Source organism: Notechis scutatus, chromosome 4 (assembly GCF_049901735.1).
Source record: "Notechis scutatus isolate UNSWTSFEM ecotype Mainland chromosome 4, rNotScu1.2, whole genome shotgun sequence".
NCBI classification, from domain to species: domain Eukaryota; kingdom Metazoa; phylum Chordata; class Lepidosauria; order Squamata; family Elapidae; genus Notechis; species Notechis scutatus.
In genome coordinates, this window is record NC_142012.1 from 87,034,578 (window position 1) to 87,046,937 (window position 12,360).

The following is a 12,360-nucleotide window of genomic DNA, read 5'->3' on the forward strand; positions in this document are numbered from 1 at the left end:
ATTGATTAATTATACTCACTGTCAGGAAATTTCTTCTTACTTCTTCTTCCCACAGAACTGGTTGTTAAAAATTTGAATCCCATCCCTGGTTTTATCCAATTTCATTTTAAATTGTTTTTATCAGATTTAGTAATAATTTGTGTCTGGACCTCTGCACTTCGATATGGCCCAAGGGTTAATCAGTAAAATAAAGTAAAGAATCCTTCCTGGATTGCACATTTAAAGTATATACATAAAGATGACATTTTAAAACCCCTTTAGTGACTTTCAATGGAAAAAATGTTTCCTGTATATACAGATGTATTGATTCAGGCTGTATATTACACAATCTGTAACACCTTTAGGTTATTGTTTTATTTAGCTGTAATGTTTTTGCAATATACCAAAATTTATATGAAAGTGTTTGGCTAGAGAGCAGTCTTAAGTATCCTTCCTTGTGGTGTACAGAAGAGACAGAAAAGGGGTGTTCTAGACCATTTTTTTTCCTTAGGGGACAAAGAGAGGGGATGCAGCCATATTTAGAACTATGTAGTTACACTTTCCTTGAAATATTTTCAGAAAGCTGAAAAATAGTTGGGAGTGTCCCTAGGGTAGAGTCAAAAAAAGCCAAGGTGACAGGAGCTGTTTTGAGTTCCTCTTTTAAAAAGGGGACCAGAAATTCTCGGGGTAGGGAAATCTTCTAACACAATCATGGTAGGTAGTAAATCTGTAAATCTTTGTAAATACAAATGTGTTGAAATGGAAGCTTCCAGAAAACTAGTGTAGCACATCATTGTGTAACAAAAGGTTCAATTTATAGACAGAGGATGTTTATTTGTCAGCTTTAAATGATTATATTATTGGATAGGTGGCTGAAGAGCACTGAATACCTACAAAATAAGAATATCACATCTTTTTGAATCAATTATCAGCAACAGAAAAAGAATCCATTTTAGTAATTTCCCTATCATCTTCATAGTAGTCTTCTAAACTTCTTTCTGCATTTTCTCCAAGCTTCTAAATAAAATTAGGGATTGATTAATTAGGGATTTACCAAAACTTGCCATTCTCCCTGTACTGCATCAAAATTGGTATTGTATCAAGGATCATTTTATATAGATGGATACAACCCAGTCTTTGTACAAGCCATTACTAACCATGTGTTAGTTCCAGTATGTTATCTTTTGATACTCTACTGTTTTATTTAGAACATCAGCGTTGTGTGGAAACTCTAAACAAAAACATATCTACACAACCTATTAAAATTGCTTGAATATGCATTTCCTTTCCTTCTGAATGTAAAAGTGTCATTTCAACCTAGAGACCTCCATGCCTGCCACTTGCTTTCTGAAGAATAATCTTCATGGTTCATTGAGAAAATCCATGGCAATTCAATTAGTGCAAAATTGATTTGGGTTTTTAAGACAGACATCAATGTTCACAATGAAAAGCATTACATGAGTAAATTCCAAGTTTTTCAGTTGTCATAAATTATTTCTTAACCAGGGGTCTCCTTTGCATTAGATCATTTTGTTGTGTATCCATCATAATAGGGTCACCTAGAGTAAATAATCATAAACAAAATAGAAGGGAATCAAAAAGGACAACATCTCACTGTCTTCCTCCAAACCAGCATACATTTTAAAGCAGGGTTATCCAACCTTGGCAACTTTAAGACTTATAGACTTCAATGACTGCCTTGGAAATTCTGGGAATTAAAAGTCAACAAGTCTTAAAGGCTGGACACCCCTGCTTTAAACAATCATTGTGACACTTCAATATTTTACAGTGAACATTTCAATTTTCAGTTCTATTAGTTTTGACATGCACTTGTCACCTATCATTATAAAACTTTTCTCTTTTCTATTTTGAATGTGACAAAGACTTCCAGTGCTCAGAAATATATATTTCCTTTAAATTCCTGCTTTTACCTTCTTTTAAATTACCTTGTGAAGTCTGTCATCTCCATCATAATCACACACATCTGTTTAGCGAGAACGATGATGTCATTGCTGGTGTCATCCCATATTTCAATCTCCTTATCAAGCTCACTCTTGACTTTCTTAAAATCAGCCACTTGTTCAGCTATCTTTTCTTTCTCCGCCTCTGGCAACTGAGTCATCTTTGCCTGCAAAATCAAGATAATTTGATCTGCAAAACATCTACCTCTATCAGAGGAGGTTCTCCTTTTACAGATTGGAAGGGACTTTAACAAACTATCGCTGTAAACAAGATGCGACTGTGAAACAGCTAAAATCTAATCCACAAATTCCTATAAAAGGGCAAAATTTTATTAGATGTTGACCAAAGATCGTAGCTAGCATAGATCTATGCACAAATAAACCTTTCTTCATCTAGCATTTATTTTAATTTAACAGGCCATTCTTATATGTATCCATGTATTCATAACTATGTTTTTACTTATACCTATTATCTTGTAAGCAATTGACAAACCAAATAAAATAAATAAAAAATAAATAAAATATCACTAAAAGAAGACATTTTATGCTCCACTACAACTACTTTGCTAAATGTAGCATTGCTGTTTTCCTTTTAGCAGAGGTCTCCAAACTTGACAACTTTAAGACTTGTGGATTTCAGTTCCCAGAATTCTTCAGCCAGCATGGAATTGAAGTCCACAAGTCTTAAAGTTGCCAGGTTTGGAGACCCTTGTCTGCAACAAGGGAAAGCAAGTTCTACAGTATGTAGCACATAAGGGGATATAGAAGAATAGACCACAACACCAAGGGAGACAACTCTGTGCAGATTTCAACTTGCTTTTATTTCTTCCTAATCTATTTAACTTGTGTATTGAATTACGCAAAGGCAACTTCCTGGTGCAATTATAAAGTATGCCAGTTGGTGTAGTGTTAGTAAGGTGTTCACAGCCATGATCTAGTACAGCGGTTGCCAACCAAAATTTTGGTGGGATGCAGAGAAATCTCATCCCCAGAGCACCTCCCCAAAGCAATTAATCTAGGCTGCACAGAAACACAAGGCTGCACTGCCCACATGGCCCATGGGAACCCTCCCCACCCAGCAAACTTATCTGCTAAATTGCTATTTTTCCTTTTTCCGACCATCAGCTGTTCTGCTGTGCCAGGAGATTAGATTAGCTAGGAAGCAGGAAATGATTGGATTTCTTGCTTTCTAACTAGTCTTTAGATCTTCGGCTCTGCTTTTAAGCACAGCCGAACCTCCCTTAGGTCTGAAGGTTCTATTATTCAGTGCAGACTCATGGCAAGCAAATTTTATGTGACAGACTCAGCTAGCTGATGGCAGATAGATAGATCTCTGAATGAATCTGTGATTCTGTGAGCAACTCAATCTGCCTGCCTGCTTTGCTTGATTTTGGGTAAAAGTTGCTCTTTTTTAAATAAAAAAATCAATATTTACATACATGGTGTGTTGTGAATTAATTTTGTGAGTTTGCTTGCTAGCAAATTTTATGTGACAGACTGAGCTAGCCGATGGCAGATAGATGGATCACTGAATGATTCTGTGAGCAACTTAAGCTGCCTGCCTGCTTTGCCTGATTTGGGGTAAAAGTTGCTCTTTTTTATAAAAAAATTCAATATTTATATAAATATTTATAATTTTTACATACAAGCCATGCCCAGCCAGTCACATGACCACCAAGCCACACCCACAAATTAGGACACACCCATAGAACCAGTTAGTGGTCCCTGGGATTTAAAATTATGAGTTTGGTGGTTCCTGAGGTCCAAAGGTTTGGTGACCCCTGATCTAGCGGTCATTCAGGCTTTTCTTCCCAAGAGGACTCTTTTATATGAAATAACTATCTCTCTCCATATCTGTTTGTTCAGCCATTAAAATCAGCAGAGAAAAGCCCTTTTAATATTGCCCAAATTTTCAAAGTTCTTTTTATCACTCCAAGTTTGGAATGTCTTTCAGCATTACAGTAGAAGGAAAGAGTAGATCAGGCAGCTGAATCTAGATCTTCAAAAGCTTGTAAAGGGGTACAGATTTCTAATTCTGTATATGGTTATTATACACATGCTTAAAAGATGTATTTAATCCATGTGATCAAAACAAGCAAACATTTTCCGAATGGCTCCTCACTGAACAATCCCCATTCTCATTTACTCTTAAATCTCTATTTTATCATCTAGGTCTCACTCATCTTTTCACGTCATTGAACAGAATAACTTATTTCTCTGAAATACATTCATTCAAAATGTTGTACAATTTCTCTTAAGGGCTACCTTTGGTTTTTCCATTATCATCATTCACTGGAACCTAACATACAACTATTACCAATTTATACATTCTTTCTTTCTTACTTTCATATCATATACTAGCATGTGATTGTATATCACTATACATTCTGAAAACAACATAGATGGCACCAGTTCATACTTTCTGACATTTTAGCTCATTTGTTCATATCTATTACAACTTTCCACTTTCTTTTAGTTTTACAGATACAAAATATCATTTTAGTTTAGTCATTTGTAAATTAATGCTCTATTCCACATATTCCTTTTACCATTCCAGTGGCAATCTTCCATATACTGTATACCATGGTGAATATCAATTGAGTCTTTAGATAATGACCTCTGCTGCCCATTTTGGCTTTGGAAAATAGAGACTTTCTCTTATTTTGCATTCAGTGTACACAGAGAGCTGCTGTAATGTAGTGAGCTAGGCTTGGAGTACAACTGGATTTTGGTTGTACTTTTGGTATAATGGGATCATACTTTTGTTTTGGGCTAATTATTTTCCATGTCCTAAATTCTAGCCCTGAAATGTGGAATGCTGTAGATATTGTTCTAAAAGCCTTTTAGAAGAATAAAATATACTCCTCATTTATAAAGGGAATGTACGCCACATGGAGAGACAGAGACAGGAAGGATGCAGTGGAAGCTGGATCCACAACTACTTCATTCTATTGCCAAGCAGACTACCTTCAATTTGAATTCTGTTGAAGGAATAACTTATATGAAGACACATTGCAATTGTTCCCCAAGGCATGACATATGAATATACTAGTCAGTCATTTTTAAGGTCCATGTTCAATTCTTCCTTCTAGTTATGCTTTAATTTCCAGGAATTGCCTGGAAGCTCCTTTATAATGATCACCGTCTTCTTTGCAGCTGTCAAGGATTATACCATCTGCCTTGCCAAAAGGCGATCAGAATGAATTGCTCTGAAATTGCAGTGGAACTGTTCGAAATTTTAAAATAGTAAAATGCCAATGTCTGACATGTTCAGAAAGGAGATGGTAGCTTGAAGAAACAAAAATTCAGTTGTTCAGTTTACCGCCCAAAACCAAGCTCATCACAGTCTGGAATTAAAAAAGAAAAACAAGAGAACATGACCTCATTCTCACTTGTAAGTTTACTAGAGATGGGGAACAACTAGCTTTTTCCTAGTGGTTTCCTAAGTACACCACAATAAATCCTCTAATATAAGCAAAGAACTGTCCTATGAGGGATGTTATTTAAAGTAAACAACAACCTCAAGAGCCTGCATTCTTGAGCAAACAAGACCGTTCAACATGCTCATGGATGGTTTCCTACATTGGAAGAGGTCACATCTGATACTTGGCTTTCTGGGCAATGGGAAACAGTACCCACCTCATGCTTAGTTCCCCATTCTTCTGGGTGTTCACTGGTGATAAGAATCTCCATCACCTTTAACAATTAAACACATTACTGCCTATGAAAGGACATGCAGAGCAGAGCCCCATTTTAAAATAACATTAACATTGGAACAATGACATGTTCTGCTATTAAAAATTTCTCTTGAAAGATTGGGGTCTTTCACAGGAAGACCTGGGTGTGGTTCAAAAGATAAAAGATAATAACTTGAGAAGGTTGAAACTCTTCCCCAAATCACATCTCAAGTCCTTTTTGAAGTTTTCTAGGAACCGAAAGTATTCAGGTGAAGAAGGCAGAATTTAACCTATTTATAGATTTAGGTCCAATTCTACTGCTCTAACTTTAATAGCACCGGTAACTTTAAACATTATTCTTTCATTCATATATTTTGCAGTTTATTGTTTGTTTTGTTTCTAATGTTTTCTTTTTATATCCCTTGGACTATAATAAAATGCTTCCGGCGAAGCAATGAAGCGGTGCGGACGAGCGGCAGCTCCGTGAAGTCCTGCCAATTTCTTCAAGCCCTGAGGCTCTTAGGAGCCAAAAGTTACCCTGGATGGGTGGTAAAGGCAGAGGGATACTTCGGTGGTTGCGAGGAGAGGAGAGTCTCCTCGACTGACCCAAAGAAAACCCCTCCATCCGAACTAAAAAGAGAACTGCCAGTATGGCTGAATCGAAGCCAGGCAGGCAGCTGAGACAGAAGTGAAAAAGAAAGGAAAGATCTTGGAACAGTGTGCTTAGTCTTGGTAAGAATCACTCCAATTTCTGCAGTGGAATTTTCCTTGGAAAGTGGGACTCAAAGGAGGAAATTTGCTGCGATTAATGATCGGGAGTGACTGTCAGATTTAGTAAAGAAAAAAAAGATATTGCAGCTAGAAGTAACTTGAAAAGTAAAGGACAGATTGGATTGGTTAACCCAAATTTCTGGACTATATTTTTACTACTACTCAACTTGAAGAACTTTGGGAAACTATTGGAAAACAATCTTATTCAGAGACATATTGATTGTAGTTAAAGTGTTTTAATTCAGTGAGTTTTGCTCTCTTTCAATAATCCAGCGTGCTTTTGAACATCCTGTTACAGCCTATTATTTACAGCATAATAGCAGCAGCCATTGGAGCAATAAATTCCTCCCACCCAGTAAATAACAGCTGCTAGTAAAACAATTAACCCTTTCCTTGCAGACACTCAATACTACCTCATTACTTTAATCAAATACTGATTAATTCATTACCTCAAAACTAACACATTTTCTACCTCATTAACTGTATCAGTATATCTAAAGGATAATGTATCTAAAGGAAAATGAAAATTCCATCAAATGTTCTCTATGTAACAAATACGCTCATCATGACTGCTTGGGATTACCCGAGCAAATGATTCAATACCTAGAATCATCCAATGAGTTTCCATATCTCTGCAAATCATGCAGACTCAAACTAGATCTGTTTGAAAGAGTTGATACCATAGAAACACGAATAACATCCCTTGACACCATAGTAGCATCCCTGGATGCTTTAAAAGAAAGATTATCCAACCTTGAAAAAAAAGACACAATGCAAAAACCTGAACATCCAATAGCTACAAACCACATCTCTACCCAACAACCACAACTCAATCCACAACCCAATCCACAAAAAAACATAAATCAGACAAATGATGATATCCCAATCGTCATCAGAGAAGCTGTTGAGCATGAACGGAAATGTCCAAACACCATCTTATTTGGTCTAGAGGACATCAATGACAATGATGACATCACAACTGTCCGAAACATCATCAGTGATTATCAAGCATCAACCATCTCCCCTGATGAAATACTTGACATTTCCTGCATTGGTCAAGAGCTCAAAAAGCGAGACAGCTGTGTGGACCCATGCTTCTGCAGGGTCATTTGCAAAAATGAATCAAGCAAACGTAAATTCATTTATACTATAAATTCACTTGCCAAAAGCAACACCAACCATAAGAACCTCCATTCTCGCCCTGACCTAACCATACAGCAACGTTCCCGCTCCCATGTACTCTGCACAGAACTCAAAAAACGTCTAGACAATGGAAGGACCTGTACAATGACTACCGTGCTGACTGTATCAAAAGTAAGTCACACAACCTGCAACTCAGCTTTAACCTTCAACCACAGTCCTACTTCAACTATTCCACCATCACCCAAGACTAGGCATGCACGCCCCTAACTACCTCAATTCCAACTACAGCTGGCCTTAAATACAATCTACTCAATGCAAGAAGCCTTGTGAATAAAATACCTGAATTTCTCCTCTTACTAAATATGGCTAAATTCGACATCATATTTGTCTGTGAAACATGGCTCAATGCATCTCTCCCTGACTCCATTACCACAGTAAGAGACTATCATGTTTACCAATCAGATCATGAAATTCGTAGAGGAGGTGATGTTGCTATCTTCTATAAAAAGTCCTTGCATCTAAAAAACATCCAAGTTACCTAGGAGCTTACTCTTCCTGAGAGCATCATCTGTGAACTATCCTTAAATATCACATTTTGATTCTTACTATGTTACAGAGCACTTGATTATGACATTGAACATGTAAACAAGCTAAATTCACGACTAACATGGGCAGCATCCTGCCCACACGCTTTTATCTTTCTTGGTGACTTGAATCTACCTCATATTAACTGGACCTTAAACGAATGTACAACTAAACCCATACGTGCAACCTTCTACAATGCTGTTACAAATCTGGGACTGGAACAACTAGTAACGAACAATACTAGACTAAACAACTGCCTCAATCTCATCTTCTGCAATAGTTTGAATTTAATTTATGGAATACAAACTAAAGAACCGTTTTCCAACAGTGACCACAATCTCAACATACACAAAAATCATCACAATGACGTAATCCCCAATTATAACTTCAAAAAAGGCAACTATGATGTTATAGACTTCTGTCAGCAGTGATCATAAGATTGTCAGATGTCCAACTCAAAATTAGAGATTTTAACAATGCCTTATTTAATCTTGATGTAAATGATGTCAAAGATTTTTATCTTGGTCCAGTGGTGGGATTCAATTTTTTTTACTACAGTTCTGTGGGTGTGGCTTGGTGGGTGTGGCTTGGTGGGCATGGCAGGGGAAGAATACTATAAAATCTCCATTCCCTCCCCACTGTTACCATCGTTTCTCCAAACTACTCAAAATTTCCGCTATCGGTTCTCCAGAACTGGTCAGAACTGCTGAATACCACCTCTATCTTGGTCCCATCTGCTTTGTTCTCCTACCATTTTCCACTTTTTAGAAGGCCTTGCCATATGTGAAAAGTGGACAGAGTGTGAAGACATACTTGCTACCCCCCTCTGTTTATAGTATGTTCTAGCCCATATGATTATGGATCCAGCAGAAGCTATGATGCCATCATGCATGGCATAATACCATTTCAAAGATTATGAATGTTCTTGTAAGGCACAACCAGAGCTATTCGTAAATAGCTGAAGCAAGCAACTTTATTGCATGGAGGCAAGCAACTCCATGAATGTGAGGGTAGTTCATGTAAAGGAAAAGGTAAATGCAGGTAATGTTCCAATGTATTCTGAATACGTTCTATAGATATGATAGATTAATTATTTAAAATCATGCAAATTGTGAAATAGAATATAACTTCTGTGTTAGAATTCCAATTAGCTTTAAGCAAGTTTGATAAATATATTGAAAACATGTCCTATACACTGGGATATTTAAAAGGTTCATGACCTTTCTTTGTTCTACAATTACTGAACTCTACATTTAAGAACCTAACAAGCAACACAGTTAGAAGCAACTTTCTTTAGGTCATTTATTTTTTCTCACCTACTTAATAGTGCTGGGCCTTCCTGCTCATAAATCATGCATGATAATCAGACTCAGGAACTGATCTCAGTGGTAATTTTCTCTGATGGCTAAGTCAGAGGTACAAGGACTTTTCATCATAAAGGGGATAATCTGAAAACTATTTTTCCATAGAAAAAAGAGTTGAGAAGGTTTTCAGTTACATTTGACTGAAGTTTAAATTTCAGCTCAAAACAATTTTCTAACCTCATATTGTTCTTTTGATCTTTGTGTACTTTAGTTATGAAAATATGTTATAAAATTATACAATTGTTTGACAAATCAGTTTACTGGTCCCATAATGATGTTGGATTCATCATAAATCCATTCAATCCCATTACTGCAGTTTCTGTAAAAGATTTACAACAAATATAAAATCATTTTGGTATTGTTTCCAAAGTTTAAACAAAAATGTTCATTCTTTTCTAATATGTTCATATATGTACAGAATGAAAAATATGTGTTAGCATTGTATGTACATATTAGATCACTTCAGTTAAAATGTAGACTAAATTAAAATTTCTTTCATTCCAAGCTGCAAGTTAGAGTTTCCCCCTTTTTAAATTTTTGACCACTGCTTCAGCAGCTTGGACATAACATAGAATATTATTTTGGTTAGTTGTTTTTTGATCTGCAGTAACTTCTATTCAGATGGACGAGTTTCCTGTAATGGTGACGATTTAACTTGGATCCTTAGCATGCAACGAGAGCATGTTTGGTGTAGTGATTTAATACACCAGGCTAGAAAGTAGGAAAGCATAAGTTCTAGTCCCTCCTTAAGCACTAACCTGGCTGGATAGGTTTCCAAGTAAAATTCAAAATGGTGGCTGTTATCTAGAAAATCCATACAACACTCTCTAATACAATGCACTCTAACTTCATATACAATGTGCATGTATCATTTTTTCAGATTCAAACCAGAGTCCAGATGGAAATGGATGCTTACCTTTTTCCACCTGCTATATATTAATTATAGAATCTTCTACAGAGAAACCACATGGACAACCCTGTGCAGAATCTATGGGTAATCTATTGCTAGGGCTCTGTTCTCTGAGACCCATAGAATCAGTACTGATGAACATTCCTAATCCATCCCATGACTTAGATCTTATGGTCAGTTGGTCTTTGGCTGTGCCAATGTTGCTTCAAATACAAGTGCGTGGTTAAGGGGAGCATCTAACTCTTTATTTTTAAAATGAAGATGAAGAAAAACAGCCAAAGGGGGGGAAATTCAGATGGATTGTCTCCAAAGATACAAGGCAAACTGTTTTTGAAAGAAATCAAGATTCTGGTGGAAGTGTCAGTAGTATTCGAACCAGCTGTTAAAATTCAGGGACAAATGGAGTATTTGAGGACTACAATTATTATGATGTTCATAAGGGAAGAAGAAGGGCAAGCAGAAATTATATGAAATGATTCATACATCTTTTGTTAAATAAATGATTAATTGAATAAAGAATTCAATGCAAAAACAGTCCATGTTTTATAAGTAGCCTGCCTGTGAATTTATCTATGTCTCCATGTATGGCAGATCAACCCTGAATGAAGGGGGGAAAAAACTTGAAATAATATTTTATTTAGCCCTGTTTTCTTCCTCTTTTGATCCACACATCTGTTCCCTCATTTAGCTTAGGAATTTCAATTCTGTTCTTGAATTTTAGACACATTATTTAGTTTGTATGCTAATAGACTCAAGTAATATGAGCTTAATGAAATTCAGTTAATCTTTACTCCTTATGCTTTCAAAGCACATAACTGAAAGGTACACAGGAATGTATACATTAGGGGAACACTAAATAAAAAATAAGAACCTGACATTTCATAATATTTAATGTTGTTGTTATTACTGTATTGTTTTTACAAACTCTAAATGTTATGATTTTGCCGGTTGTTATAAATTTATCACTGCTTTTCAATATGTATTGAAGAAAAACACATCCAGATGCTTTACTAATCAAAGGCAACTGGAATACTAAGAATTTTAAGAAATACCAAATTTGAAGTGAAATCAGCAAAACGGTTTTATGTATAATTAAAAAAAAATACTTTAATATGATATGTGAAATGAGAGACTGGAATATCAATTTTTTGTAAACCAATGAGTCTTAAATTTTAGGAAACACAAAGTATACATCTTAAAATTTCAAAATGAAGTTAGTTCATCAGAAATAAAATGTTTTGAGTTTGTTGAACCACTCACAGAACTCATTAAAAAGGCTGGATTTCAGAATGTTTTGGTTGGCCATAAAGAGTTACTTCACTTCTTAAGGAAATCACTTGGTCATTTAAGCAAATCCAGCATACCCAATGGGTGTTGTTTTTCCTCTGGAAACAACAAAAAGTTGTAGTCATGCTGCAACTGATTGTAAATGTGAACTGATTGACATAGGCCAGAAATGTAATCAAGTGACCATGTGTGGGGTGGAGTGCAATGTGTTATAATAGTCAGAATTGCTTACAGGCTGTAAAGTACCCTTTCCAAGGCTGTCATAAACATTGAACAATTGTTAAGTGATTGATCTTTAAGCAAGGACAGTGGGTTGGACTACAACACTTCCAAGGTCCCTTCCAATTTAGTTATAGAATAGAATAGAATTCTTTATTGGCCAAATGTGGTTGGACATACAAGAAATTTGTCTTGGTACAAATACTCTCAGTATACATGAAAGAAAAGAGATATTCGTCAAGAGTCAAGAATTGTCAGGTACAATACTTAATGATAGTCATAGGGTACAATAAGCAATCCAATCATACTAGGAAACAGTCAATATAAATCGTAAGGATACAAGCAACAAAGTTACAGTCATACAGTCACAAGTGGTAGGGGATGGGTGATAAGGAGTGATGAGAAGATTAACAGTAATAGTACTGCAGACTTTGTAAATAGTTGGACAGTGTTGAGGGAATTAT

At 36.0% G+C, this 12,360-nt stretch overlaps 1 protein-coding gene across 1 annotated transcript in view; it reads right to left on the reverse strand.

Annotated features, from left to right (window-relative positions):
- CTNNA3 (catenin alpha 3) overlaps positions 1-12,360 on the reverse strand; it is a 767,102-nt gene that overhangs the window by 71,301 nt on the left and 683,441 nt on the right. Inside the window, exon 15 of the mRNA XM_026672790.2 lies at positions 1,926-2,107. Within this exon, the coding sequence (XP_026528575.2) occupies positions 1,926-2,107 (182 nt within the window). The remainder of the gene's footprint in view (positions 1-1,925; positions 2,108-12,360) is intronic.